The sequence below is a fragment of the Thrips palmi genome, unplaced genomic scaffold (genome assembly GCF_012932325.1).
Source record: "Thrips palmi isolate BJ-2018 unplaced genomic scaffold, TpBJ-2018v1 HiC_scaffold_10, whole genome shotgun sequence".
Lineage (NCBI taxonomy): Eukaryota > Metazoa > Arthropoda > Insecta > Thysanoptera > Thripidae > Thrips > Thrips palmi.
This window is the reverse complement of record NW_023144621.1, coordinates 8,705,469-8,733,375: the sequence shown is the minus strand read 5'-3', so window position 1 is coordinate 8,733,375 and position 27,907 is coordinate 8,705,469. Positions and strand designations below refer to the sequence as shown.

Sequence of the window (27,907 nt, the reverse complement as noted above, 5' to 3'; positions counted from 1 at the left end):
TCTCTCCCGCACTCATGGGGCGTTCCGTAGGGAGCAGGGGTGCGAGAGAGACTAAACACTGAAGCACTGTTCGAAATCAGCCTACCGACCCGCGGGCCCCTAGCGGGCCCGAGCGCCCCTTGCCCCAAGGATGCGAGGGGAGGGGCGCGGCGCGAAGTAAGTTAGGTGAATGGGGCACTGGGTAAGGTAGCGGTAGTCGCGGTCGGCTGCTCGTCGTGGTGGGGGTAAACCTGGTGGCCATGTTCCAACGGCCCTACCCTCGGAGGGCCAGGAAGGCCAGGCAAGGCAGGCAGGGCAGGGCTGAGGACGGCTGAGGGCTGGCCGTGGTGCCGCGGCGAGCCGGGGGGTGCCAGGGTGTCGTGGCAGGCAGGTGCCGGGGTGCAGGTGGGGGTGGGGAGCACTCCAATGGCGCAAGGTATGCAAGGTCGGTGAGCCCGCGGTGCACCTTAAAGTGTTCATGTGCCACTTCGGCTAACGAGTGCTGGTTCTTAATTGGCGAAGCGGCTCTTTCGTATTTGGGGAGCAGAATCACTGACCCCCTCCTCGCCCTCCCGGAGAAAACTTTGGACTGGGCCTTGAAAACCATCCCCGCCCGGCTTATCTCTGCCATCCGAGGAGGTTTTTCCTCGGGGCAGCAGTTATTTTGGCGGTAGATGGATGCCGTGGGCCGGACTCAGTGCCGGCGGGGGAAGGGCTGAAGGACGACGACGAGTGGAAGGGATGATCCGAATGAGCTGCGAGATGGCGAGATTTTCCAGCCGAGGCTAAAGCCGCTTGTGTTCCGATGCACGTCGTGGCGGGGTGCGGTGCGGCGGGGGCCCTAGGCGGGCGGGGGCCACCCGTGACGTGGCTACAGCTGACGTCACCGCCGCCGGCACCCAGCCCCTCGCCCATGCCCCTCGCGCATCCCGCCGCCGGCCGCCACCAGCCGCCACCCCCTGCACCGCCAGCAGCGCCAGCACCGCTAGTCGATTTGTATCCAAGATGGCGGCACAGCCAGGGCGGCAGGGCGCAGCCCCATCCAACCATCCAACCCCCACAGCCCCACAGAGGCAGGCAGGGCTGGCGCTGCTGGCGCAGGCGAGCGGCGCTAGCGCTGTTGGCAGCCCTTGAGCCTGCCGTAGCGGCCGTAGCCTGGCGGCCAGGCCTGGCCTGCTGGCCTGGCAGTGGTGGACCGACTCGCGAGCGAGGAGGGTGCTCTGGGCTGGGGGGGCTCGCGCTGAGCCGTGCCGTGTAGTGCCGTGCCCGATCTGGCAAGACCACCGGTACCTAGTTTGAACCCTTCTAGTGGCCCGCGGCGGCTTACGGCTCCAAGGGTGGCCCTGTGCGGTGGTGGATCACGCCGCGCTCCGCGTTTCGCGCGTGTTGTTGGTGTGTTGGCTCCGCTGGCGAGTGACCGACTTTCGGACCCGGGAGCGCGCAGCGTCCCGCGGGATGTAGACCACGCGGCCGACGGGGTGCTACGGCAACCTTTCGGCGCACCGGTAGCCCCTTCGGGCCCCGCACAAGTGTGCCGTGCTCAGCGAGGAACGCGGACTGCATCGTGATTTGATTTGACCGCGCGCCACTGGGAGCGTTCCACGGGCCCCCGTCAGGCTGTGCTTGTTTTCCCAAATTTGCTATTTTAGCTAAACCGCCACCGCTCAGAGTCCACTCTTGGTTTCTCGTAGAAAGTACCCGTGTGTCCTCCAGCAGCACCCTCATGGCCCTTCCTTTCATTTTGGTGTTGTTTTCCTGTATTCCCTCAGCACCCCTGCCCTGCCTCAAAGGCCAAGGGTACCAGGGCACCAGGGTACCAGGGCGCCACTTGCATTTCGCACGAATGAGGTCACTCGACTGCGACTCCATCGTCCCCCGGGGAATGTCGGAGGCGATGCCATGGGCTTTGCCGTGGGCTTTGCCATGACCGAAACATTGCCACCAATGTTCCACGCCTACGAGCAGCGTCGGAGAAAGAGAAAGCGGAAGGACTCGTCTCGCGGCCTGAGACGTTGCTGAGCCACCATGTCGCTGCTCAGCGTCACAGGTGAGTCACGCAGTCGGGCGGTGCGTCTCGGCGCAAACACAAAGACCCGCTTTGGCGCGCGCGCCGTTTTGAGGTTAGGTCGCTGCGCTACGCGGGGCCGCGCGGGGCTACGCTGCGCACCCCCAGCGGGGCCCAGGGGCGGGCCAGCGCGGCCAGCCCGGCCCGGGGAGGGACGTGGAGGGACGTGGCGGGGGAAGGGGGTTATTGATAACGGGCCACGCCGACGCTACGTCTAGTCGCGCTGCGCCCCGGGCCGCCTCGATTTGACGTCGTCGTCCCGGTGGGCCTTGTTCAGGGCGCTCGCGCTCGGTGGCTCCGGACTGTTTTTGGGCTAAGCGCCAACTCAGCGCGCTCGTCGTCCAGCCCGCTCAGACCCGCTCCGCCAGGGCCACCAGGGCCGCCAGGCGCTGCATAAAGGGCAACCGTACGATGAAGGGGGAAGCACCCTGGCAAGGCCTGGCTCGGTCTGGCTCCTCAATTAACGGACTAGCGACGCCATTTAGAAACAAACTAACCAGAATCCTCGGGTGTCCGTTGCGGTGCCCATTCCCATCGGCGTGCTGCCTGCACAGCCTGCAGCCGACCCGCTTGTCGTTGCAAATTCAGAACCGGTTCGAGGACGGCGAGAACGTGGCCGGCACACCACGTGCAAGGCCTGCAAGGCACGACGCCTTCGTGTTTCGTGATCTGCACAGCGGCGGCGCCGAGCCATGGCCGAGCAGCGCGAGCAGCGCGCCTTGCCACCTACGTCCCAAGTGGGCGCGCGAGAAACGCAAAGTCAATTTAAATTTTGACTGGCCTGTGTGGGCACCTTGTGGTCAAGGCCTCAAGCGTCCCCTTCCCTCCCTCCACCCCCTCTCCCCCTTGTGCCACTTGCATCCCCCGGTGCGGCCCCGGCACGGCCCGCTACGCCCTGCGTGCAAGCGGCCCACCGCCGGCCCACCCCGCCTGATAGCGTAATGCTGGCAGCTTGCACAACAAGGCGGTGCCGCGCGCCTAATATTTCTCGACGGTCGGCACTGGTTCTGCTGCTGATGCCCGGCGAGGGGAAGGGGGAAGGGCCTGGCCATCCGCCTCGCCCGCCTCGCCCACACAGATTAACCTCGGAACCGATTCCGTCCGTCGAAATCAAGTCGCGCACGCGGCAGCCTTTCCAAAACAATTAAGGACCCCCTCTCCGCGGCTCTGCCAAGCACACTGCCAAGCACTGCGGCCTTATCTCATTCGAGCCGCTCTCCCCACAGCCGCTCCAGTCGTTGCTCCAGCCGCCCCGATCCGGAGCCAACTTCTGCTCCCTTTCCTCCTCTTTTTTTGGAGGGCGTGGTCAGTGACGGTCGTGCGGTGCGGTCTGCTGGCCCGCTCTGCGTGCGCGGTGCGTACTTTCCGCTTTGCGCTTCGCACCGCGCACGGCGAGTCCCTCACCGGACGGCCAGAAGGCATGGCCGGGCATGGCGGCATGCTGTCTCTGTCTCGCTTCACCTTTCGGGTGGAGCGAGCACGGCGACGCGGTGACGGCCCGATGGGTGCTCGGGGCGCTCTGCTCGCCGTGTCGCCTCGCCCCGCCCCGCCACGATCATGCGGAGGAGGAAACTTTTTTGTTTCCCGTCGCGGAGGGTTGGCAGCCGCAACTTTCGGGGGTGGGTCGTTAAATACGGCCATAACGGCGGCAGAAAGGTCAATGGCGGGTTTCACGGATCAAATCGGAGGCGGAGGCCGAGGCGGCTCGCCTCGGCCGCTTCGGCTCCGGAGCGCCCGCCGAGTCGAGGGCGGGCCTGCCCGCCGAGCACGGATGCACTGCGGCGCGGCCTATGCGCCGTCACTCGGGCGGACGGCTTGCGACACCAAAGCAGCGGCAGCGGCGGTCTGCTTTTTCTGTTCTCGTTCTTCTCTTTTTGGTCTCTCTCTCTGCGGCGGAGTGTGCTTGTGACCTCCTAACAAGTCCCTGGCGGCGCGCGGCGCCCCATCCAGGGGGCCGGCCCGTCGGCCCGTGGGGCGGCCTGTGGGGTCTGCGGGGCGGCTCGGGGCGGCCTCGGCGGGGGCTTGTACACACCCCGTTGTCCCGCCCAGGGTCTCACCAAGTCTCACCTGCCGCAGGGTATTGGGTATTGTGTGCCCTGACCCTTGCATGCCGCGCCGGTGTTGGGCCAGGCAGCCACAGGCGGCCACAGGCTTACGGGAGCTTCTCGGGGCCGCCATGCAAATGCCATGCAAATTGGCCACAATATTTTGGCCGGTCGGTTAACGCGTTGCGACGGTGCGCAGACTAAGGACGTGCGTGCGGGGGTGGAGGTGGTGGGGGGACTGCAGTGTCTCCGCCTTCTGCGCCGCCATGCCCGGCCATGCCGCACAGGGATGACAGCGGGGCCTTGGCTGCCTCGGCGAAGGGCGCACCGACGGCAGCAGCGCGGCACGGACCTTGGCCAGGCGTGGCCTTGTAGGGCCTACAGCTACAGTGTGCCCTGCTGCCTTGTTGATCGCCGTGCCTTGGAGGTGGCGCCCTCGCCGCCTCGAACCTGCCGGCTCCTTGCCTGTTTGGTCCCTTTGCCTTTTCCGTCTTCCTTTTTGGCCCCACTGTCCTGTAGCCCCATGGTAAAAACGTTTCCTGGTTTTCCCAGGACGCCTATGGTTAAGACAAAGGCGATTTCCAGGGAGCTCCTTGGGAAACCAGAAACCGTTTTTACCGTGTCCACCTCCTTGGGCTGGATCCCACGCTCACACCGTCTTTACGTAAATCCCGCTGCCTTCTTTAAGTCCCACTGCCTTTAGGCCCTGCGTCCGGAGGTTCGCGTTATGGCCGGCTCATGAGGTGGATGCCGCGCTGGTGGGCGTGGTGGCCGTGGGGGTGGCCGAGGCTGCGGTCGCGGGGCGGCAGGGCGGCAGGGCAGGGCGCCGCTTGTCCGGGCGTTGCGCTGCGCTCGGCTCCGAGCTTGGCTCCGAGCTCGGCTCGCGGAGCGCAAGGGAGCAAAGCACGTAATGCCTTCGCCCACCCCGCTTACCTACTTACCCCCATTTTTTTCCGGCCTGCCGGTGATTGAGCATTTTCTCCACCACCTCGGTCCCGGCCTTCTTTTAGCCGCCGGTGTGGCGCAGCGGGGCGTGGCGATTCGCGAACATTACCCACGCCACTTTTTCCCCCTGAACTTTTATAAACAGTTTGCCGTGCTGTGGAAACTGCGAACAAGCCGTGGGCGATATTAACCAGGCTACCCGATGCCTCTGCTTTGAGTTGGCTTATTTAACAAGTGCAACCACCGTGACTGGCTTTGGTTCTGCAATTTATGCTTTGGATGTTTCGACCAAAAAATGTTACTTTTGTGAAGGCTTTCTAAAAAAAAAACAACTTCAAAATTTTTGTTTGCTCAGAATCTAATTTTAACCTGCCCTTTAGATCCATCTCGTCCATAAAAGGTTGCACGTCTTAAATGAAGTTTCTCATTGCGTTCTGTGTGTTGCCGCACTGTGTTGCCGGCGGCGTCGCGCCAGCAGAGTGCAGCTCGGTGCAGCACGTGCTGTGCAGACGGCAGGTCTGTCTGTCTGTCTGACCGGCCGTCCATCCGCCCGCCCTGGCCTGCGTCACGCCCGCTGCCGCCGTGTCTTTGGGGACTGTCCAGGCGCAAGGCCGAGGCGCAAGGCCGAGGCCGAGACAAGTGGCAGCCTTGCTTTCTCAAATTAATGCTCCGCTCGTGTTGCGGCCGAGAGTGAGGGAGAGAGAGAGAAACAGAGACAGAGAATGGCACTGTGGAAAGGCGAAAGAGTGAGAGTCAATAACAGCAGGCGCTCGATACCGATGGTTAACCCCTTTCATGACCGCCGCGATAATTGTTATCCTTTTCCGGTCCGTTCCTTTTTTCAAGCTAATTGCCCCGTCATTTTCCACCGCCCCCCCGCGGGGCGGCGGCGCGCTGCCGTGGGCCGCCTGGGCCGCACGCGTAGCGCGGCAGCGCGCCGCAGGGGGGAAAGTGTCGGGGATGTTGAGCCTCTCGGCGTGGCTCGGCGTGGCTCGGCGTACGTGACACGACACGTGACGGTCTTGGTCTTGTCTGTCGGCCGGGCCTCGCCGGGGCACTGCCCTCTCCCTCGCACGCCTTCCGCCAGGATTTACATTCGCACGGTTCGCACCCCCTTTCTTTTTTGCGTCTCCCTTTCACGCCGCCTCCGCTTGTATGCGATCCGCTTGAAAAACATTTCTTGTGTAGCTTTCGCGCGCGTGCTAGGTGCGCGCTGGTGTGCGTGTGTGAGTGCGGTACGGCGGCACGGCCCGCTGTTTGCCCCAGAGGTGGCAGCCAACGATTGTCTATTTGTTTTGCCGGTGGAGTCGGCGCGCCGGGCGAGGTGGGGGGGGGGGAGGAGGCTTATTTATTGCCGTTAATGCCCGCCCTGGCCGAGGCCCTGCTGGCTGATTTGGAGCAGTGCGCTGCGTCGCTCTGTCTCTCTCGCACCCCTACGGGACCCTACGGGATCCTACGAGACGGCCTGAGTGCGAGAGAGACAGAGCCCCGTTCGGCAGCAGCCCGCTGGCCGTGGGGAGCACGGCTCGGCCAGGGCCCTGCAGGGCCCCGAGGCCTTTAGAAGGACAGACCTCCATCCGACACTACTTTGCGTGTGATCCGTTCACGACAAAGACCGATGCCCCATTCTTCGTGCTTCCCTCATAAATCCGGCGGGGGCCGAGAGGACCGAGAGGACCACGGAAACGGACGTGACTGGTAAAGCGCGGCCGTGTGTGTGCGTGCGGGGCTGGGGGGCGGCGGGGCGCGGCGGGGCGCGGCGGGGCGCGTTGTGATGCGGGGGCGGCGCCTCACCTTAATCCCGGCCTCGTCGGCCTGCGTCGCCGTGCTTGCTTTGCTTGCTTTGCTTGCTTTCGCTGGTGTCGCCGTGCATTGTATTCGTGTATCGAGATATCGAGTCGCCGTGCCGTGCCGTGCCGGGGCATGGACGGGGAACGGCCGCCCTTCCCACCACGTCGCTGAACCACGCGCGCCCTTCACGCGCTCCCATGGCGGTTCCTCACGGTGCCTCATGGAAGTTGTTAACAGAGGCTTGAACCGGCGCAAGGTGCCCAGAAAAGTCCTAGGGTGCGCAGAAAAGGCCAAGGGTGCTCAGAAAAGGACTAGGGTGTCCAGGAATGGCCTAGGGTACCCAGAAAAGGCCGAGGCCTAGGGTGCCCATGAATGGACTAGGGTGCCCAGAATAGGGCTCGGGTGCTCAAGGTCTAAGGGCTCGGGTGGGCTTGGACCGGGTGGCGGCGACGCTCCGTGCACGGCCCGCCCAAGGACAGCGTCTGGCTCACCTGATTACACCGAATTTCTTGCTGACCGAGTGCCAGCAAGCCAGTAGCCTGGCCGGGTGCCGTTGGAGCACGAGCCGCCGGCAAGGCCGCCTGGTCCCTGCAGGCTAACTCTGCCATCGTCGCTCTGTCTCTCTCGCTCTCACCGCTCACCAGCGACGCGAGGGAGACAGAGCGACTGCCCGGAATGAAGCCTGCAGCCGTTTCCGCCACCGAACCTCCCTGCTGCTGCCGGAATTCTCCAGGTTATTTTTAACGTGTCGGCTGCGTAGGCCCTGCGGGTCATGACCCTACGGCCTGGAGTGAGGGGGGGGGGGCAGCGCGGCATCGGCCGAGACACGCAGGAGTGGCCTCCTCCAAGCCCCCCCTGCTCCCCTGCTCTTTTCCATTTCCGTACCGTGTCCGTGCCGGGCCGCGTCCGAAGCATCGGCTAATCGGCATAATCGCGGATAATGCCAGCGATAGAGCGAGGGGTCGTTGGCTGGCGTAGGCCGAACGGGGCCTCGCTGTCTCTCTCGCACAGTCGCGCAACGACCCACGAGTGCGGAAGAGAAAGAGCGACGCAAGCAAAGCACTGTTCGGAATCAGCCCTATTTATTCGTAACCATGTCGTCCAAGCAACACTTTGCTGACCGCTGCTGGTGTCCTTGAATCACTAGAATGCGAAATGAACCAACGGTTATTTATATAAGATGAGGTGGTATTCATGGTTGCGGTGCAGGGTGGGGAAAGGCACTAGTCCAGCGGTTCCCAACCTTTTTCGGTTCGCGACCCCAAATTTGTAACAAAAAATTTCCGCGACCCCCAGGAAAAATTTCGCGACCCCACGCGACCCCTCCTTTAGCATGCCTTTGATACAAAGTGCGATAATCCACCTTAGTTTGGGAGCAGTATTGCCGCAAAGTTGATCAAAACGGCCACAAATGTCTTCTAAAAATCGTGTTTTGGGCCGACTTTAAGCAGCCACTGCGTTTGATCTGAGGCGGTATTTCGTCCTCCCTCAACGGGCATTTGGTCTTCGGACCTTCCTTGCTGCCAATTTTACGAGGTTATTTTAGTGTCGGCTGCGTATTGCCACAAGGGTTGATCCAAAACGGTCATGGAATCGTGTTTTGGGCGACAAAGCGCCATCGGTCTGATCCACGCGGATTTTGTCCTCCTTCAACGGGCCTTTTGGTCTTTGCCCTTTCCCTTTTGCCATTTTAGGGTACCGTTATCCCGTGGGGCCGTAGTCCAAAGTGATCGGCAATTCGGCATTTTTCGCATAATTTTGAGCGATAGAGACGAGGGGTCGTTGGCTGGCGAAAAAGGCCAACGGGGCCAAAGCCTGTCTCTCTGAGAGGCGAAAACCCGCCCCACGATTTGCTGCAAAGTGGGAAAACACGAAGAAAAGGGCACTGTTGGGAATCGTTTTGAACCATTCGCCAAAGCCAACACCGCGACCGCTGGTGTCCTGAATCCCCTCGAATGCGACGCCACGAAATTTTTTGAGCGGATCCCTGGTTGGGGTGCACCCGGTTGGGAAACGGCACTAGTCCGCGGCCGGGGCGGGCCGGGGGTAGCGGTAGCGGTAGCGGTCCGCTGACCCACTGCCGAGTCGTGCGCCTGCATTGAGCGGGTATCTAATTCCTCCTTTTGTTTCTGTTTGCAGTTCGGAAGGCGGAGTTCGTTGGGACGCAGTGTAAGTACTTCTTCGCCGACGCCAATCACCCGACGAAGTTGTCCCGCCTCGGAAATCACCGGCGCGTTGTTTCGAAAGCCGCGGTGAAAAATTGATTGGGGAGTGCGAGGACGTTGACCGGTCGGTTTGGCCGCGGTGGCCTCGCCGAGGGCGCGGGGCATTTTCGCCCGATCCATAATCAATTCGGTCGATTCCGTAAAACTCCTTCAATTGAACCGCTTGAAAATTAAACCCCGCGACACATTTTCCGTGTGCTGCGCTTGGAGCGGGTTGGAGAACGGGTTGTCTACTGCGACCAGGCGCTCGTCGGCTCGTCGCCGCACTCCACGGGACTCATTTCAGGGAACTGCGTTTCCGACCGTAACCTCAAATTAATCCTCCCTGCGCCCTCTCATATTTCTCCCCGAGGTTTAGCGGCGCCCTGTGTGCCGCCAGGTATTTTTCACGACGGGTGCTTGAGCCGGTCGGAGTGGACTCGGCGGACTCTCGGCGGGGCGACTCTCCCGTTTGCGGACGGCCCTCCCCTCCGGCCAGTCCCTCCGCCTAACTGCTGCTGAGAATAATTGTCCGTTGTATATCGCTTTTTATTTCCGCGACAAGAAAACAGCGGTGGCTGCAAATTAAGTTATTACGAGGGGGCCACCCTGACTGCCTGCTGCGGCGAGCTGGACGGCGAGCTAGCGAGCCAGTGCGGGGATTCCGTCGTCTCTGCTGTGCTTTGCCCGGCGCTGCCGTGCCGCGCCGCGCCGTGGCGAGTGTGAAGAGTTATAGCCTTTGCAGCCCGAGAGACAGCAGCCTCGCTCCAGAAACTCTTTTGCAGTGTAGCCATTATTTGGGGCCTTCGCCGGGGAGCCTTCGCGCCAAAGAGGCGGACTCATCGCAAATGAGGGGTCGAGTTGGTAATCAGTGGGGTGGTGCGCCAGAGTGTTCTTCTCGCACCCCTACGGAACATCTCGTGAGTGCGAGAGAGACGGAACCCACTCGGAATCAGCCTGCAGTGGTGCACGCCGCGGTGGCGCGCGCTGGCTGCCTCTTGTCGTATTGTCGTCAGAATAAATTAAGATACACGTTTTGCTGATACGCTGCGCGCTGCGCTCGCTCGGCGCTTTGAGGCGCTCTGCGACTCTGCGGCCGGCACAACGGAGCGGCCGCGGATTGGGGTCGGAGGGTGGGGTGGGGGGGGGGGGGGCTTAGGGTCGGCGGGCTGAAAAAGAGCTTAGGGTCGGCGCTGAAAGGGGTCGGCGCGTCCTCACGCGGCAGACACGCGCTGGAGGTTAGAGTTGGACAGAGGATGAAGACGACGACCCCGGACCGGGCCGGGCCGGGCCCCGAGTCGCTGGAAGAGCGGCGGACGCAGCCCGCGCGGCCCATGCCCTTTAGGCCCCTTAGGGTATGATGTCGATGGAAGTTCTGAAGTGCCGCGAGCGGTTTTTAGGTCTTTGCGGGTCGGACGGCGCGGAGCGCGGAACCGAGGCAGCTGCACGAGACTCACGTTTCCCCGCCCCGCCGCGCCCCGCCGCGCCCCGCTGCGCCACGCAGCAGCTTCTCGCCGGTCTGATGCACCGATCCACTTCGCCGACTTCACCTTTCCCGACTTGCAGCGAGCACAAGTTGGCGTGCCAGCAGTTTGGCGCGGCGGCGGGGAGACGGGCCGAGCTTAGCCTGGCCGGGCCTGGCCGGGCCCCGCCTGCAATGCAATCGCACCCCGCGGCACGTTCCTGGGGGGCTGGGCCTGGCTGGGCCTGGCTGGGCCCGCAGCGGCTGATGCTGAAAAATGGCACTTTGTCTCTCTCGCACTTGTGACCCGATCCGTTGGTGTGCGAGGGAGACAGAGCGACGAGGCGCTGTGCGGGGGGCTGCGGCCTGCCGGGGCGGGTAAATAATACACAGCGAGTGCCCCGCCCCCGGCCGCCCCCGAGCCGCGCGTCGCCGTGTCGCCGGTGTCGCCGTGACGGCCGTAAAGGGAGGGAATGATTCCGCAGCCCGCGCCTCGGCCCTTGGTCCCCGCCATCGCGTTGCTGCCATCAAACCGCCCTGCTCCGGGTGTTTGAACCCGCGACCCGCCAATCCGAACGTCGCCGAGTCGCACAAACGGGCGCTTTGTTTCGGCGGCGCAAACCACTTCCTCGGGGATGAGGGCCGCGGGGGCGGCGCCAGCAGAAAGGGGGCGAGGGATGCCGGAGGGGTGGCGTGTGGGCGCAAACGGCGGACGGGGCGCCAGTTTCGGCGGCAGTCATCTATTTTTGCCGCCAAACCTACGCAGGGGGCGCCGAGCAGGGAACGGCGAGGACAGTGAGGGGCGGCGCATGGGGAGGGGGGGGGGGATGACACCCCGCGGAGAAGGCCCCCGAAACGCGCGCCGCTCGAACATTCAAATAAATCACCGACATTTCGAAGAAATGGTTATTCTGTACCGCCGGGCGATGGCATTCCGTCATTCCGATTGGTCGTCGGGGCGCGCTGTAAACCGTGGAGCCGCCAGGCCGTGTCGGGACGCGCACGCCTTTTCCTGTTTAAGTTCGCGCGCCGTCCGGGCCCTGGGCAGGCCCGGGCTGTCGTCCTTGAGGTAGAATAATTGGCGGACGGGCCCTCGGCAGGCGCTCACGCCGAGACGTCGGGCCTTCGGGACGTCGGGCCGAGTCGGCCCAGGTGAGCGTGTGCCGTCACTACGCAGCGCTACACAGCGCTACGCAGCACGCAGCCTTGCGGTGTGGTCCCCTTGTAACAGCCCCCACCCCCTGCCGGGGCCTAACAGCCACCCAGTTGACGCCATCACGTCCTATAGATTCAATAAGAGGAAAACAGACTGTCGAGGAGACGGCTCGCTTCATGACAATTAATGACTCTTAGAGTTCCATTTCGTCCTGACTTTCAGTTGTTATTTCCTTTGTTTTTGAAGGCCGAAATGATTGCGTTGTTGAAATGAGGTGGATTACTGAGGACGCGATGTACTTTCAACAGTGTGGGGTGGGCTCTGCTCGAGGCTCTGCTTGTTGGCTGTGTGTGTGTCTGTCTAACGGTGTCGCCTCTTCTTTTGCGTTTTGCAGCGGCGCAGAACAACTCGTACGTGACGCTCAAGCTGCAGAATGTCAAGACAACGACGGTGGTGGTGAAGGGATCCAACCCCTGCTGGGAGCAAGACTTTCTTTTGTGAGTATACCTCTGTCTCTGTCCGTCTGTCTCTCTCTTCCTTTGGCCGCTGGCATCCCAGCTCCTCGGCACAGTACTAGTCGGATTCCGAGCACACTACTTCGTTGCGCTGTCTCTCTCTAATCCCAAAGGGGTGCCCTTTGGAGTTCGGGAAAGACAGAGCGACTATTCGGAATCAACCGGTAGCGCAAACCACCTTCTGACGAGTCTGTTGGCGGTACACATGGTGTTGCAAAAGGGTAAAATCAGTGCCGATAAAGGCTCCAAAAATCTTCAAAGCTGGTTCTCTTAGGGCGGTAATTTCTGTACTGCACTTCTATTTGGCGGTAAAACGTAGACACTGCCAGTAAAGGGTTGGAATATTACTGGCCTCCCGACTTAGAGTGATCCCTCTCGACGGTCTCGTTAATTAAAGTGCTACATCGCCGCGATTGATGAAAGGCGACCGTGTGTGGCGGTAGCGCAGCGGTACCAACTTTCCGCCTCAACAACACGGCAGAGCGCGCGGGGATCGCTCGATCGCTTGAATCGTTCATCGCGCTGAGGCCGCTGGGGAACGCAGCGCATCCACTGCCCCGACCCCAGACGCTCGCGGGGGCTCTAAACTTGCCGGTCGTACTCACCGCAGCGTCGTGGTCGAGGTTTGCGACGGCCTCTAGGGGGAGGTTTTAGCCGGCGAGGCGGCGAGCGCCCGCCGACGGCAGGGTAGGCAGTCCCGCCGCGCGCGCGTGCTCGGCGGACGGCGAGGAACGCGCTATGCTATGCTGGCGCTGCTCTATCCGGGCGAGGCGACGCCAGGGCGACGCTGGCCCTGGACCGCTGCTGCGCTGCTGCGGCCGCCGCCTCGCTCGTAGCTCACCCTCGCCTTCCGGGAGGTCGTGATTTTGGCAACGCGCGCGCTGCGGCAGCGGCCAAGCGGTGGCCAGAGGATGTGTCGCGGCGACGCGGCGCTCGGGCCCGCCGGGGCTCGGGGCATGGCCGGCGATGATAGTTGGCGGATCAATACGGTTAGGCTAACTTGTTTTTGCAGCGTGATGCCGCGTGCTGCGTGCGTGGCCGCGGATTGAAAAAGAAACAGGTGCCGCATTGTCCCGGCCGGACAACAGGTCGGAGAGAGAGAAAAAAAACAGAGCTAGAAGCGGTAGCAAGACCGCTTAAAAACAGCGGGCTCTGCGCGATTTCCGCGCAAGGACGCGCGAGGCGGGGCGAAACCTTGGACGCGAATTTTGTCAATAACGTGTATACTTGGCCACAGAGAAGCAATAAAGAGAGAGGCGAGGACGGCACATCTGCCCTGCGCGGCCTGCGCGGCCTGCGCGGCCCACCCGGCCCTGCCGCCTGTTTGTTTTATTCTTCGCCCGACCGAAGTACTCTGTCGCGAGCCAGGCCGGAGCCCGGCCGGCGAGAGAGCCGCGGCAGGCTTCACATCGCGGTGTGGCTTTCTGAAGGTGACGTATATACATTTTTCTCAGAAGAAGCCTCGCTTGGCCGCAGAAATTCCTCCCACCCCCTCCTTTTTCTCCGACCCCTCTCGAAAAGAAGGGAAGGACGCCATTTGTACAGTTTTCTTTTACGCCTTACACCTCGCCGCTGCTGCTGCTTGTGGAGCGGCGTGGCCGGGCCGAGGGAGGGCCCCCTCGACGCCCCTCTTGGCCTGGACTGGGGACGCGGGCAGACGCGGGCAGACGATGCCGTCTGCCGTGTTGTTAGCCGGCTCCAATGATGATGACAGTCTTGTCTTTCTTTTGCCTCGCCGCTCTGCCGCGTCGTCGCCGTGCCGCTTCTCCGCGCCGCGTCGCCGCAGTGCCGTGCCGCTGCGCGCCCTTCCGGCGTGTCGTGAAAGGCCAGGCGCGGCGATCGCGGTGCTCGATCAGGGCCTCGCCGCGTGCCGCTGGTGCCGCTCCCCGTCAGCCGCCTCGCCACGGCCACGCGGCCACGCGGCCACGCCACACAAAGGCCGGCCGGGATGAACGGCCAGCGAGCAGCGCGCGCCGGTCGCATTAATTATTACGGACCGAGGCAAACAAGCTGCGAGTTGTTGTTTTGTTTGTTGGCGCTGCCCTACCTACTTACGGCCGCTAAGGGCGTGAGCCGTGAGGGGGGCGCGGCGCGGCGCGGTGTCCCCGGCGTTTCTCTTTCTCACCTCATTCCGGGCGATTCCGCCACACAGCCACTGCGCCGTGCCGCCCTGCGCCTCCTCGGCCGCAGCGACCGTAGAGCAAGCGAGAGCGAGCGAGAGCGAGCAAGTGAAGCTCTGCAGCGTGCTGCCAGGCAGGCTGCCGCGCAGGCTGCCGGGCCGCCGTGGCGCCGCGGCGCGGGGGCATGCCCTGGCCGTGCCCTGGCCGTGCCCTGGCTTTGTGGGTCAAGTGAGGCGGCGCAAAGTGGAGAATTTCCCTCCTTTTTTACCCTTTACTCATATTCCTCTTTGTGATTTCTTTGACGAGGGCCGTGAAGGACGACGCGAAGAAAGAGGATTGTCCTTTCCGGAGCAAAGTCACTCACTCACTCAGTCTGCTCTGGCTTGTTTTCGTTCAGCCGCTTTTGTGTCCGTGCCGGTGAGCGTCGGATCGAAGCCGATTCGTCACGCCGTTAGACACGCAATGGCAGAAAAATGGACTGCGAAAAAAAGGGTGGTTTAAAAAAAGAACGAACGCGCTATTACCTCGGTGAGAGTGACATTGAGAGATATGCGGCTCGCACGAGTGCGGAATGTAACAGGCGATGGAGTGTGGCGGGCCGGGCGAGGGGGGAGGGGGCAGGCAAACTCGACATGTCAGGAGGACGTCCGTTATCGATAAAGGAGGCAGCAACTACTATCTCCCTCTCTCTCTCTTCTCTCTCTCTCTCTCTCTCTCTCTCTCTCTCTCTCTCTCTCTCTCTCTCTCTCTCTCTCTCTCTCTCTCTCGCTGTACCACGAGAGGAGAGCAAGGAGCTTCTCTCGGGGCTGCACTGTCCCCCCTAATGAAGGCTCTCAGAGGCGCCTCCTCCTGTTCGCACCTCTGCTGCTCTCGCTGTAGCTTTTTCTCGCTCTTTCCTCCGAGTGAGCAGGCGAGACAGCTAATAGCGTTCTTTGAAAAGTATTTTCTCAAAGAGAGTGAGGGTGTTTTGCCGCCTGGCTGTGCGATCAGGCACACAGGCGGCAAGCCGGCAAAGGCTTGCGTCTGCGGCATGCCCGTGGGACGCGTGTCGCTAACGGAGGCCTTTTATTTTTGTACAGCGAGACCAGTGACCTAAACCAGGGATTGCTCATCGAAGTATGGGGCAAAGGCATGCTATGGGACCGGGCCATGGGCTACTGCTTCATCCCGCTGCAGACCATCATGTACGAAATGGTGAGTACGGCCTTAATTAAGCTGGCATTGTCGAATCTGGAAAGCATCCCCTGACCCCATTCATTCTATCCCGCAGGACGATGGCAGCAACGAGAATTGGCTGCCGCTGGACGGGGAGCTGGTGATGCAGGACGGGGACGTAATCGGCACCAAGGCGCCCACGGGCCACTCCATCCTCATCAACTGCCACTTCGAACAACCGTTCGGTAAGATTAAAAGCCGCCTTCCTCGAAGCGCTTCGCTCCGCTGCGGGGCTCGGCCATGCCTCGGCCATGCTCGGCCATGCCTCCGCCACGCCGTGCCGGGCGAGGCGGCGAGGCGACCTCCTCGCCGGGATGCGCCTTTGTCGGCCTTTGTTCCCTCCGATTCATCATCCACGACAGCGGCGGCGGTGGCGGCGGCAGCCCCTCGGTTCGGCTACTCTTGAGCTTTGATACCGCCTGCCGGAAGAATGATCCCCTTTCGGGCGCGGAGCCCCTAGCCTTGAGCCGCGGCTCCTCGAGGAGGTGAGGAAGGCCGAGATTGCCCGCCCCTCGGCCCCTCGGGTCGCCGCAAATATAATTTCTCTTCTCGTGTTTACCGCCGCCCCGCCCCGCCCCGCCACGCCTCATTCAAAGGATCAACTCTTGAGCATCCTGATTGGCGGACGTGCTGGGGCTGGCTGCTCGGGCGGGGCGGCGGGGCGGCCGCGGCGCCTCGCTCCAGGCGAGATGGCGGTGTACCCGCCAGATTGCACGCGCCTCGCGCCTCTCGCCCCGCTCGCTTATCTTATCCCGATAATGAGGCCGGCCGGACAACAGGTGTGGCTGCGCGGCGAAGTGGCCGAGGCCGAGTCCTCCAAAACAAACTTGATTAATTAGGCGCCGAGCAACCCTCGGAAGCTGCCCCGCCGCGGCGGTGCTCCGTCTCTCTCGCACGCCGACGGGACGCCCCAGGAGTGCGAGAGAGACGAAACGACTCTTCGGAAGCACTCTGCGGACTGCGTCGGGACTGCGGCGGTCTTCTGGGACTTGCAGTCGCACAGCCGACCGTAACGCTCCTCTCCTTGTTGCAGACGCGGAGGGCACGGACGGCGCCGAGCTGCAGCGCAAGTTGGAGAGACTCAACACCTCGATGGAGCAGGACGCCCGCCGGAGGCTGCAGTACAGCGGCCACTGTGAGTGTACCCACGCCCTAACCCTCTCACTGCCCGAAGCCCACCTCTGCCGGCAGTGATTTTCCGCCCCTAAGCCCGGCCGGGCCGCCGGCCAGCGCCGGGATGTTTCTCTTCTCTCCCTTTTTGTGTTGCTTTTATAAGAGGAATCTGCGCACGAATCTTGCGGTGGGTCGTTCCTTCTCTGGGCGGTCAACGCCCGGGTGAAGACACTCGACGCCCTCCCCTTCCCTCGCCGGGCCGGGCCGGGCCTCTAGGCGTCGCGCACCGTCTGGCAGCCCCTCGCCCACCAGGCCTCCGCGCCACCACGCCCCGCAAAGTGATCGTCAACATCGCGCCGCTCATATGAAGCGCTTGCCATACCAACCAAGGCCTCTGCTGCCCCGCCGCCCCGCCGCCGCGCTCGGCATGCGGTCCATCGCCTTGGCGCGCCTCGGCGGCGAAATGACTGCGCCTCTGCAATGGACTGCAGCCAGCCGGCGACTCAACGGCTCGGCGCCTTGGCCCCGGCGGCATCCACAAGCTCCTCGAGGTTCATGGCCAGCGGTGCTGACTGCGCCGCTTTGACGCCCCCCCCCCCCCAACCCCCGCGCGGCCCGCTGCACCTGATGCACGCTGTGATGCACCCCGCGGTCGTGACTCGGTGATTGGCACCAGCTGCACGCTGCGGCGGCCGACCGGCTGACTCCGCACGGCGCTTCCATTGCCCCGTCTCTCTCGCACTCACGGCGTGTCCCGGCAGAAGTGCGACAGAGACAGCGCGGCGAGAGCGCCGTTCGGAGTCAGCCTCCCGCACGCTCTGGACGACGTGCTAATGCTCCCCGCGTGCCGGGCCGCGCCCCGCCGGGCCTCGCCGGGCCTCGCCTCGCGTGATGGCGCCCCATGGACGCGGCCAAAACCCATGCGGCCGAGGATGGCGGAATGGGGCTCCATGCGAGCCATGCAAGCCACGCGCCGTGCCGTGCCGTGCCGCTATCACACTGGAGGCTCATTCCCGCACGCTTCTCTCTCATCCCTCTCCAGCCGGCTATTCGGAGGACAGCGACTACACTTCGGAGCTCAACTACCCCGTGGGCCAGCACCCCAACTCGAGCGCCTCTCAGTTCCGGGGGATGGCCAGTCAGATGCGGACGCCCGGCTCCAGCAGAGAGAACTCGTGGGACGACGGCGGCCGCTACCAGACGGGCTACCAGCAGGGCTACTCGGACGGCTACCAGGTAGGCAGTGGACGGGGTGGCCGGACTCCGTGGGTGGTCGGTGTAGAACACGCAGTGCTGTTATCGCTGTGTCTCTCTCACTAATAGGGATGAAGGACTGCTTTCAGTTTGTTTTTCTCGCACCCCTACGGGGCTTCCTGAGCGAGAGAGAGGCAGAACGTGTAATGTTGACCTAACCGACGGCTTGTGCAGGGTTACGACAAGAACGACCCCTCCTACGGCAGCGGCTACTACGACACACCGAACCGGTCGCTGGAGTCGAGCAGGGAGAACAGCTACGAGCGGGACGACGGGACCACGGCGTACCAGCAGGGCTTCGAGGAGGGCCGGCGGAGGTTCCTGTTGGCGCAGAACCGGGCGCAGTTCGGTGCCGACCAGACTGGTGAGTAGCACGCGATACGACGTACTCCCGTCACCACAGTGTGAGGTATGCCCTCCTCAAATAAATGCTGAATTGTCCCACAGTTCCGATGGACGACTTCGGGTACCAGGATGGCGCCCAGGCGGAAGAAGGGTTAGATTTGTACTACAATAGCAGGCCGCGGGGGAAGGAGAAGCCATCGAGGAGGCGGAGGAAGAATTGGGAAGAAGACAGGTCCGCACTTTCTCTTTTTCAATTTTTATGTTTTTGCGACAAATTTTCCGACGTGGTTTTTGATGTTGTTGTTTGTCTCTGTTCAGCGGGTCTAGCAACTGGTACGCAGGCAGCGCGACGGAGCAGCCTTACGGAAAGCAGAAGTACGACAGCCAGTACGCACAAGACTTCAACCAGTCGGGCTACAACCAGTCGAACTACGACCAGACGGACTACAACCAGACGACTGACTTCAAACAGGCTGACTACAAGGCTCCGGGCTCCTACAGCACAAACACGGCCAAGAACTTCACCAACAGCACCGCCGCCCCGCCCAAGAAGCAGCTACCAGCGACTCCCGCCTTCCAACCGGCTTCCAAGGCGTTGCCAAAGCCGTACCAGGACAGCTCCAGTGTATCATCGTACGGCAAGACAGGCTTCCAGAGCAACCAGAGCAGCGCTTACTCCAAGAAGGGCTTCAAGGATGCGTACTCCGACCAAGGCTACCAGGACACTAGTTACCAAGATCAAAGCTACCAGGATCCCGCGTATACGGCGCCCGCGTATCAGGAGCCTGCGTATCAGGACCCTGCTTATCGAGATCCTGCTTACCAGGACCCCAGCTACCAAGCCTCCAACTACCAGAATGCCGCCTACCAGAACTCAAGTTACCAAGAACAGGGTTACCAAAACTCCAGCTATCAGGACCCGTCCTATCAAACCGCAGGGTACCAGGATTCTACTTATCCGAACTCGTATCAGGACGGGAACTACCAGGGTGCAGGGTACCAGGACGGTGCCTACCGAGACGGCGCGTACCCGAGTGCTGACTACCAAACCGACCCTTACCAGCAGGGTTACGGGAGCCAGAACTACGCCAATACGCAAGCCGACTTTAAGCAGGACTACCAACAGGGTACAGAATTTAAGGGGGAATTGACGACGACCGAGCCGTACAACGAGACCTTCAAGCAAGACTCCTTCGATGAGTCGGGAAAGAAGAAAGTCCGTGACAAAAGTAAGCACTCGCTTGAAACAGTGCTCTGCTTTTATTGCAAAGTTGTCAGGTTTTTAAAATTAATTTTTGGTTTGACTTGCGTCTTTCTATCGCAGCTGGACGGCGTCCGAGCCTCGAGCGGCAGACGACGCTGTACGACGACTCCGTCTACAACGACCCCGCCTACTACGACGCCAGTGCCACCATCGACCAAAGGTACGAGCAGCCTGAGCGCAGCGCCGCACCGCTGGCTGCAACTGGGTTGGTACTCACACCAGCGTACGCCAGTTGCTCCACTTGGTTCAGGGCACACTGAGTGTTGAAAGTTGCCGCCATTGCCGACGCTGCGGACGCGTGCGAAAAGAGTCCGCCTGCCCGCTCGGGCGGCGCTCTGCCCGCTCTGCCCCGGGCCGGGTTGGGCGGGTTGGTCCGGGCTGGGCTGGGCGCCCCCATTGTCCCACCCAGTCCCACCGCGCTTTCGAGCGTAGCCCGGCGCAGCCCTCCCCCTTCACCGCGTGGAGTCTCTCCTCCGGCTGGCTAGAGCGGGCTAGAGTCGCGAGGGCGTCGGGGTATCGCCAGTCTCGCCCGGGAACTCATCGTCGTTTCTCTCTCTCTTTCTCTTGCAGCGGTTACGACCAAAACGGCGCCGCGTCTTCCTACTACGATGAAAGCTCCGTGTATCCTTACCAAGACAAACGGAGCGGTCGCGAGCAGGAGGACCGTCAGTGGGACTCTGGAGGGACGAAGTACCCGGAGACTTCCAGGTGAGTCGGGCAACGTTTCAGTGGCCAGTGGCGTGCGCACTGCGCAGGGTGGGGTGGGGTGGGTGAGTCAGTGGGTCACGACCCCTTTTTTGGCACTAGACAGGAGCCTGAATTGCGGTACATTCCACCCGATTGTTGGCTGCATCTAAATTTCTGCGCTCGCTGCTGTTAAAGTCAGGGTTTTTCCGGTCTTTGTGTCTGACTGTCGTGGTGTTCGGCAGCGTTGGAGGCTACGGGTACGACTCGTATGGCACGGCGGCCGAGCCCCGGCCGGCCGAGCCCGCCGTGGACGCGCCCCGCTCCAAGGCCAAGCAGGCCTGGAAGCAGGGCTACAGCGAGTACTCGGACACGTGAGCATCATCAGTGGTTTCGCAGTGCATTGCATGATAGAAGCTTTTGACGAACATGTGGTGCGTTTGCAGGTCGTACACCAGCGGTACCATGGACGTGCCGGAGGACGAGGTGTACTACTCGCCGCGACAGGGCATGAGCTACGACGAGGACTACGGCGCGCCAAGGTGAGCAGGGCTAGCTCCGCAAGCTACGCCACAAGGACGCGGGGAAGGGGTCGCGGGTGAACCTACCCCGTGCGTGGGGGAGCCGCGCGGCGCGGAGTATCGCCGCCAGTATCAATTGTGCGTGCGTTAACTCAATGTGGCGCCCTACCTCCACTGACCCACTTTGTCGCCCAGCTGCGCCTCCGGCTCCACTTGGGGCCCCGTCCCCGGGTCCTCCCCGCGGCGTCCTTCTCTGTGAGGGAATGGCGTTACGGCGCGACCCAGCGGGCTGAGACTGCCGCGGCATGCCGGTGGGGAGGGGGGCGGTCCTGTCTTGAAAACGGGCATGCAGAGTTACACTCGAATTCGATTGGGAGTCGCTACTGTTCTGCGGGTATAACGACTGAACGCGCGGTGAGAGGCCGAACCGTGTTGCCAACTCACACTGTTTCTCTGCCTGCAGCACGACGACGTCGGTGTCGGGGGCCGCGACGACAGAGACGAACGGTAGCGGGGCTCGCCGCCGCCCCATGATCTCACAGAGCGCCACCACCATCGATGACTACGATTACGGCTACGGCTACGGCACGACCACGGACACGACCGCCAGCTCTGCCCTGGTCACCACGACCTCGTCGACGACCACGATGCCCACGTCGTCGTCCTCCGTGCCGGCCACTCCGGCGCACGCCGCGGACAAGGCCGCGGCTTTGGCCAACCGGTCGTCCTCCATGGACCGCACTCAGTCCGAGTCCCAGGACTATTACGGCTACGACCAGTACGGCAACTACGAGGGCTACGACCAGTACGGCTATAACGAGGACTACAACTACGCGTACCAGAGCCAGGACCAGCTGCCCACCGACCAGACGGGCCTAGCGGGCCAGGGGACAGAAGGCGTCGGCGCGGCCTGGGGCGGCGCCAACTCGTACTACTACAGCTGCAACGAGGACGAGTACTATGCGGAGCAGGTATGCGTGACGGAGCGTGGCTCCGACAGATTTTTCTTGGTCATTTTGCTTTTTGGGCGTTTTGGGACAGTCTCAAGTTTTTGAGGGAAGGATATTTTTCGTTTTGTTTTGTTGTTTCTTTAAAATTTGGATTTTAAGAGGCAATAATAGTAAGAGATTAATTCGGCCGTTTGGGAAATACGTTCAGTCGTGATTCAGAAATTTGAAAAGGATGTGATTCTATAATAGTTAAATTTATTTTAGAAACTTTTATAGGAAGCGTAAGTTTTTCCTTTTGTAAATGCCTGCGATATCTAGATTAACATTCCACATCCGTTTTAGTATCATTGAAATTATTTATGGAGTAAATGTGGCTAGTAAATTGATTATAGTCGAAAGTAACTGTCGAGATGGAAAGGTAGTGGCATGGTGGTTACCTCACACAGTACCTAAAGGTTAAAATGTTTTATTATTATTCAAACTCTGCTTTGGCGTAACACCAGCACTTTAAAAGGTTGTGTCATGTTTCGCTACAGTTTTTGCTATAACCACCATTCCTCTAACTCTTCCACGAGAGACCAATTATCATTGCCTTAGAAATCTGTCACATATAGAATCTTCTTGATTTAGTCTGCTAGAATCCAATGCCATAATTTTTTCACCTATTATTTTTATTTTTTTTATTTTGAATATTCTTTCTTTCATTTTGACTAGTACCTCGTTCTCAGTATATGTATCTTGTGACATTTTGTATTGAGTGTTTAGTGTATGAATGTTTTTAAGGCTTGGTTTGGTCACTGGTGGATGACATTGGGGCAATTTCTATGAGAAATTCAAGCCCCCTGGCGCACCCCACCTTTCGCTTCGCCAGAACAGTAACCAAGGTGGACATAGCCTTCCCCATTCGTGGCTCGAATTAAGTCTAGTTTGGACGAGGCTCTTCCTAGTAGATATTGTATACGAGTGCCCCCGCACGGCCCAGCCATCTCCTTAGACCGTGTCGCCCCTTGCACGCGAGCACGCTTGGTGCTGTCCTGTTCGTCTCTGTCCCGATCGGGTCGTGAGAGTCGTGTGTGTTTTCCCGTCTCTCGGTAGGACACCTCCACGACGAAGACCACGGATGGGACCGCCCCCGAGTCCAAGGCCAGCCTGGCAACCGTGGAACCGGCCCCTGAGCAGGGGACGAGTGCTCCCGAGTCTGAGTCCACCACCCTTGGATCCGTCTTCGGGTCCCTGGAGCTAGGGCCTCGACAACCCGAAACCAACTTCGGGTCCCTGAAGCTAGGGGATCGAGAACCCGAGTCAACCTTCCGGTCCCTGAAGCTAGGGGATCGTGACCCCGATTCCATATTTGGGTCCCTGAAGCTAGGGACTCAAGAACCCAAATCCTCCTACGAGCCTCTGGACGCAGAGTCTCGAAAACCCGAATTCACCTACGAGTCCATGGAGCTAGGGGCTAGGGAATCTGTATATGAGTCAATGGACCTAGAGACTCAAGAACCTCAAACCAACCTCCAGTCTCTGGAAGCAGATAAGTCTCGTGTATCCGAGTACACCCACGAGTCCGCGGAGCTTAAGTACGGGGAAACCAAATACAGCTACGGTTCAACGGCGCTAGAACCTCGAAAATCCGAATACCTCTTTGGGTCTACTGAGCTGAAGTCTGGGGAATCCGAGTACGCGAAAAAGACAGAAAATGATTCTGTGGAATCTAAATACATCTACGGGTCTACGGAGCTTAAGTCTGGAGAATCCGAATACGTCTACGGCTCAAAGGAGCTAGAGTCTGGAATATCCGAAAACGTCTACGGGTCAAAAGAGCTAGAGTCTGGAAAGTCTGACTACGTCTACGGGTCGAAAGAGCTAGAGTCTGGGCAATCCGAATACGTCTTCGGGTCAAAAGAGCTAGGGTCTGGTGAGTCCGGATACGTCTACGGGTCAAAAGAGCTAGAGTCTGGGAAATCCGACTACATTTACGGGTCAAAGGAGCAAGAGTCCGGAAAATCCGAATATGTATACGGGTCAAAGGAACTAGAGTCTGGAAAATCAGATTACGACTACGGGTCAAAAGAGCTAGAGTCTGGAAAATCCGACTACGTCTACGGGTCAAAGGAGCCAGAGTCTGGACAGTCTGAGTACGTTTTCGAGTCAAAAAAGCTAGAGTCTGGTGAATCCGTATACGCTTACGGGTCGGAAGAGCATAAGTCCGGAGAGTCCGAATACGTCTACGGGTCAAAGGATGAGGAGTTTGGAAAATCCGAATACGCTTATGGGTCTACAGAATTAGATTATGGAAAATATGAGCACCTTTATGGGTCAAAAGAAACAGAGTTCGGACAGTCTGAATACGACTACGAGTCAAAAGAGCTAAAGTCTGGAGAATCCGAATACGCCTATGGGTCAAAGGCACTGGACTCTGAAAAGTCGGAATATACGTACGGGTCGAAAGAACTCGAGTCTAACGATTCCGAGTACGTTTACGGTTCAAAAGAGATAAAGTCAGGAGAATCTGAATACGACTATAGGTCCACGAATTTAGAGTCTCAAGATTCCGAATATGTTTACGGATCCACTGATATTGAGTCTAAAGAACATGAATTCTTCTATGATTCTAAAAGTGACCTAGAGGCTCGTGATTCCGATTTGTATGGGTCTGCGAAGTTAGAATCTACAGAACCTGATTATCTTTACTCGTCTACTGAGCCAAAGACCAAAGACTCTGAATTCGCATATGACTCTTTAAAACTAGGATCCCGTGATCCAGATTCCGTCTTCGGGTCTCTGGACCTCGGGCCACGAGATGCTGACTCTGCTTTTGGATCACTGGAGGTAGCTCCTCGAGCCACCGAGCCCACACCAGGGCCTCCTCCCGGGCCACCTCCCGGTCCCACCCCTAGCTCCATCTTCGGTTCCGTCCTCGGGTCTGCCACTGGGTCAGGCCCGGCATCCCTCTTTGGGTCCGTTCTCGGGGCAGCTGCCGGCTCTGCCGCTGGTTCTGGCAAAATGTTGGGATCGGTCTTCGGATCCGTCCTCGCCTCAGCCCCCAAGCCCGCCCCTGGCTCCATCTTCGGATCCGTGTTCGGGTCTGTCCTCAAAACGGCTCCCGACCAAGGCAAGGGTGTGATCCCCGAGCCAACCCCCGAGCCCACTTCACGGATAGAACCCTCGGGCACAGCGCCGTCGTCCCCGGTGACCAGCCAAGCTGAGCGGGTGCCTTCCCTGGACTCCGTGCCGGAACAGACTCAGCAGGGCCAGCAGGGCCTGCAGGAGGGCGCGCCCGCGTCGCTAGCACGCAAGCGCCAGTTCCAGCAACGAGGGTCGCGGACGCGCGGCCTCGACTCGCTCGAGTCGAAAGATGACGACCTGCGGGAGTCTTTCGAGACGGCCATCTCCTCGGTCAGCCACACGTTCCCCACGCCGTCGTCCACGGCGCCCACCGAGGCCGCCTACCAGGCTGAGATGGCCACCACGCCGCCGTCGCTCATCGGCCCCGCCGTGCCGTCGCGGCGCCCCACCATGACGACGGCGGGCGTCACGCCGGGCTCGGCCGTCACGTCTACGTCGGTGGCCACGTCGCTGGCCTCCACCGCGTTGCCGTCCACGTCCTCGGGACTGGGCGGGCTCATGGCTGGGGTCCCGCCCGGCGAGCAGCACCGCTACCTGCGCTCGCAGGACTCCGTGGAGAGCTGCGGAGATGAGGTGAGTCTAGCCTGCGGGAACAAGCTGCAAGTCCTTAGTGAGCAGAGTAGTTAGCGATGATGTTCTTCTCGTCCCAGGGCATGGACTATTCCGGTTACGACGACCATTACGAGCACACGCACACGACGGGCAGCCTGGACCGCGGCGAGTCCATCCTGGAGGAGGACGAGGAGTACGATGAGTCGCCGCCGCCGAAGCCGGTCACCGTGCCGAGCATGGCGACGACGTCGCCGCCACCTACACTGCCACCCAGCGTCATGGGGTCCCTCGAGGAGGAGGTGAGTGTCCACACTTTGTTTAGCGGCAAGCGGGAATCCGGGAATCACACCCGTTGGGAGACGTCAACCATTGTGGGTGCTTGCAGGTACCGCCGGAGACAGCGCGCAGCCCCGAGCTGCTACGCAAGACGTCCCTGGAGCACGACGTGGAGATGCCGAAGAAGCTGGAGCCCACCCTGCAGCCGACGCAGACGCAGCCGCAGAGGCCCAAGATGAATGCCAAGGAGCGCTGGCACTGGGCCTACAACCGGGTCGTCCATCAGATTAACGTGAGTACCGACAGTCCGACACCAGGGCGCGCCACCAGAGCCACCAGTCCGCGATCCACTAGTCGGCACCGTTCCGGCTGGAGTGCAGTGTAGGGACAACCCCCCGGCGCGCTTCCGCCCGGCCCCTCGCCTGCTTCACTTTCATTCGCTGCCGCGCCCCTTCCCACCCCGCCCCGCCGCGCCCCGCTGCGTCCCGCCGCGTCGCCCTCTTTAATCCGCTGCCTTTATATGAGCCCCCCGCCGCCACACCGTAGGCTCTAATGTAGAAAGTGTGTCGCTTCCCCCTCCCCCCGTCCCCGCTCCCGGGCGACCCTCATGGCGTCCCTCATGGCGTCCCTCTGGGGTCCTTCTTGGCGCCGGCCTTCAGCGGGCTTTCAGGAGGCCTGATCGGCCGCGGATGCAGCTGAGTGTCCCTTGAAGACGGGGCTGGGTGTCGATGTGCTGGTGCTGACCGTGTCCGAACTGCCGTCCGGCCCGTGTCGCTACGTTTCGCCAGTCGGCGGACTTATCACGCCTTCTTGCTTCCCCCACCCCACGGAGCCCGCTCGACCGGCCGCCGCGTCGCCCGCACTCCCGCACTGTCCCGCGCGGGCGGCAACGCGGGGCCGCGGCACCGCATCTGTGGGCAGCGCACCTGTGGGCAGCGTGGCCCGGCCCGCGTTCGTGGCCGTCCTTGGCGTCGACGATTAGCGCCGCCCGTGCCGTGCCACCGCGCTCCCCGCCGTGCAGGCCGCACCGGGCCGCACGGGCGCACCGGGCCGCACCGCACGCCAGGCGCGGACAGGCACAGCGGCACTGCCGGCACGGACACCGCGCTGCAATCAATGGTCGGGCGTGTCGCCGTCGCCGCCGTGCTTGTCTGTGCTGCCGGCCGGGAGGCAGACCGGCGGAGAGGCGGACCGGCCGCCGCCGCGAGCAGCCTCGGAGCGCCGCGAGGGTAGGCAGCGGAGCGCACCTGCGACGTGCGTGTCGGCGTGGTGCCTACCTGCCGGGCGTTCCGCGCCGCTCGGTACGCTGCTCGGTACGCCGCACGGCGCGTGAACCCGTGTCGTGGGGCAGGTCGGCGACGAGGAAGCGAGGCTGGCGGCGCAGGCGGAGCGGCGCGTGCTGCCTGCGGGTCAGAGTACTCGGCGGAAATGCGCTTCGATTGCTGGGCCGCGTGGCGCGGACGGCTCCGTGGAGGCAACATCCTCGCGCAACCTCTGGCGGCCAATAGCGCCAGCCTCGCCCGCATGTGCGGGGCGGCGGCGGGACTCGCTTTTCGCTCTCATGCCTCGTCACAGCGCCGCCTCCAGCAGGATCCCGTACAGCGCTTTCGCCGGCGAGTCTCTCTCGCGCTCATACGAGACGGCCCATACGTGCGAGGGGCAGAGCGATGAAAGCACCGTTCGGACTCGGCCCGCTGCCCCGATGATTGATGAAGTGCGAGGCGGGCAAATCCATGCCGACCACGGCACCGCGTACGCCGTCGTGTGGATCGTGTCTCCGTCGATGTGTTTTCCCCTTCCGGCTCCCGGAGGCGTGCCCAGGGCGTGCCCAGGGCGTGCCCAGGGCGTGCCGGTGGCGTGCCGGTCGATACGCCACACGCACGTCCGTTCTCGTCCGCGCGATATCAACGCACTCGCGGACCACGCGATGAAGGCGGAGCAGGTGGAGTCGGCGCGGCGACGCCGTGGCCCGGCCGTGGCCGCGACGGGCCGGCTGGTCGGCGGCGACGCCTTACATCAGTCTGCTGCCGCCCCTCGCCGTCCGCTCGCTGTCCCCACCCCGTCGAAGGTCGAAGTGTTTCCGGCGGAATGCGAACCGACACGACCGGGCCGGAAGTTTGATGTCCGCGGACGGCGGACGACGGCCGTTCACAGAGCGCGGGGGCGGAGCGCGGCGGCAGGCACTCAGGCTGATGAATACCCGAATCGCCGCGACCCGCCCGCGACCTGCCGGACGGCCTGGCCGGCGACTCCCACGACACACTGTCTGTTGGCCTTGCGCGGCCTTCCCTGGCCTGTCCTTGGAGTCGCGGGCCGTGACCCGCC

At 61.7% G+C, this 27,907-nt stretch overlaps 1 protein-coding gene across 1 annotated transcript; it reads left to right on the top strand.

Moving 5' to 3' along the window:
* The first annotated feature begins 1,171 nt into the window (after window positions 1–1,171).
* LOC117638906 (serine-rich adhesin for platelets-like) lies at window positions 1,172–26,140 on the top strand. Its single transcript, XM_034374077.1, has 20 exons — window positions 1,172–1,265; window positions 1,749–2,026; window positions 8,965–8,994; window positions 12,042–12,144; window positions 15,362–15,476; window positions 15,553–15,682; window positions 16,531–16,632; window positions 17,653–17,846; window positions 18,039–18,228; window positions 18,312–18,441; window positions 18,528–19,438; window positions 19,534–19,633; window positions 20,044–20,181; window positions 20,403–20,531; window positions 20,604–20,699; window positions 21,142–21,649; window positions 22,724–25,104; window positions 25,461–25,605; window positions 25,692–25,874; window positions 26,129–26,140. The coding sequence occupies exons 2-20, from the start codon at window positions 2,005–2,007 to the stop codon at window positions 26,138–26,140; spliced, it is 5,619 nt and encodes a 1,872-aa protein (XP_034229968.1). The 5' UTR covers window positions 1,172–1,265; window positions 1,749–2,004.
* Window positions 26,141–27,907: the final 1,767 nt, after the last annotated feature.

Excerpts from the sequence above, each read along its gene's own strand:
- LOC117638906 (XM_034374077.1), top strand. The coding sequence starts at position 2,005 with ATGTCGCTGCTCAGCGTCACAG. Across the intron at positions 15,683-16,530 it reads CCACTTCGAACAACCGTTCG|ACGCGGAGGGCACGGACGGC; the intron begins GTAAGATTAAAA and ends TCCTTGTTGCAG. Across the intron at positions 19,439-19,533 it reads GAAGAAAGTCCGTGACAAAA|CTGGACGGCGTCCGAGCCTC; the intron begins GTAAGCACTCGC and ends TTTCTATCGCAG.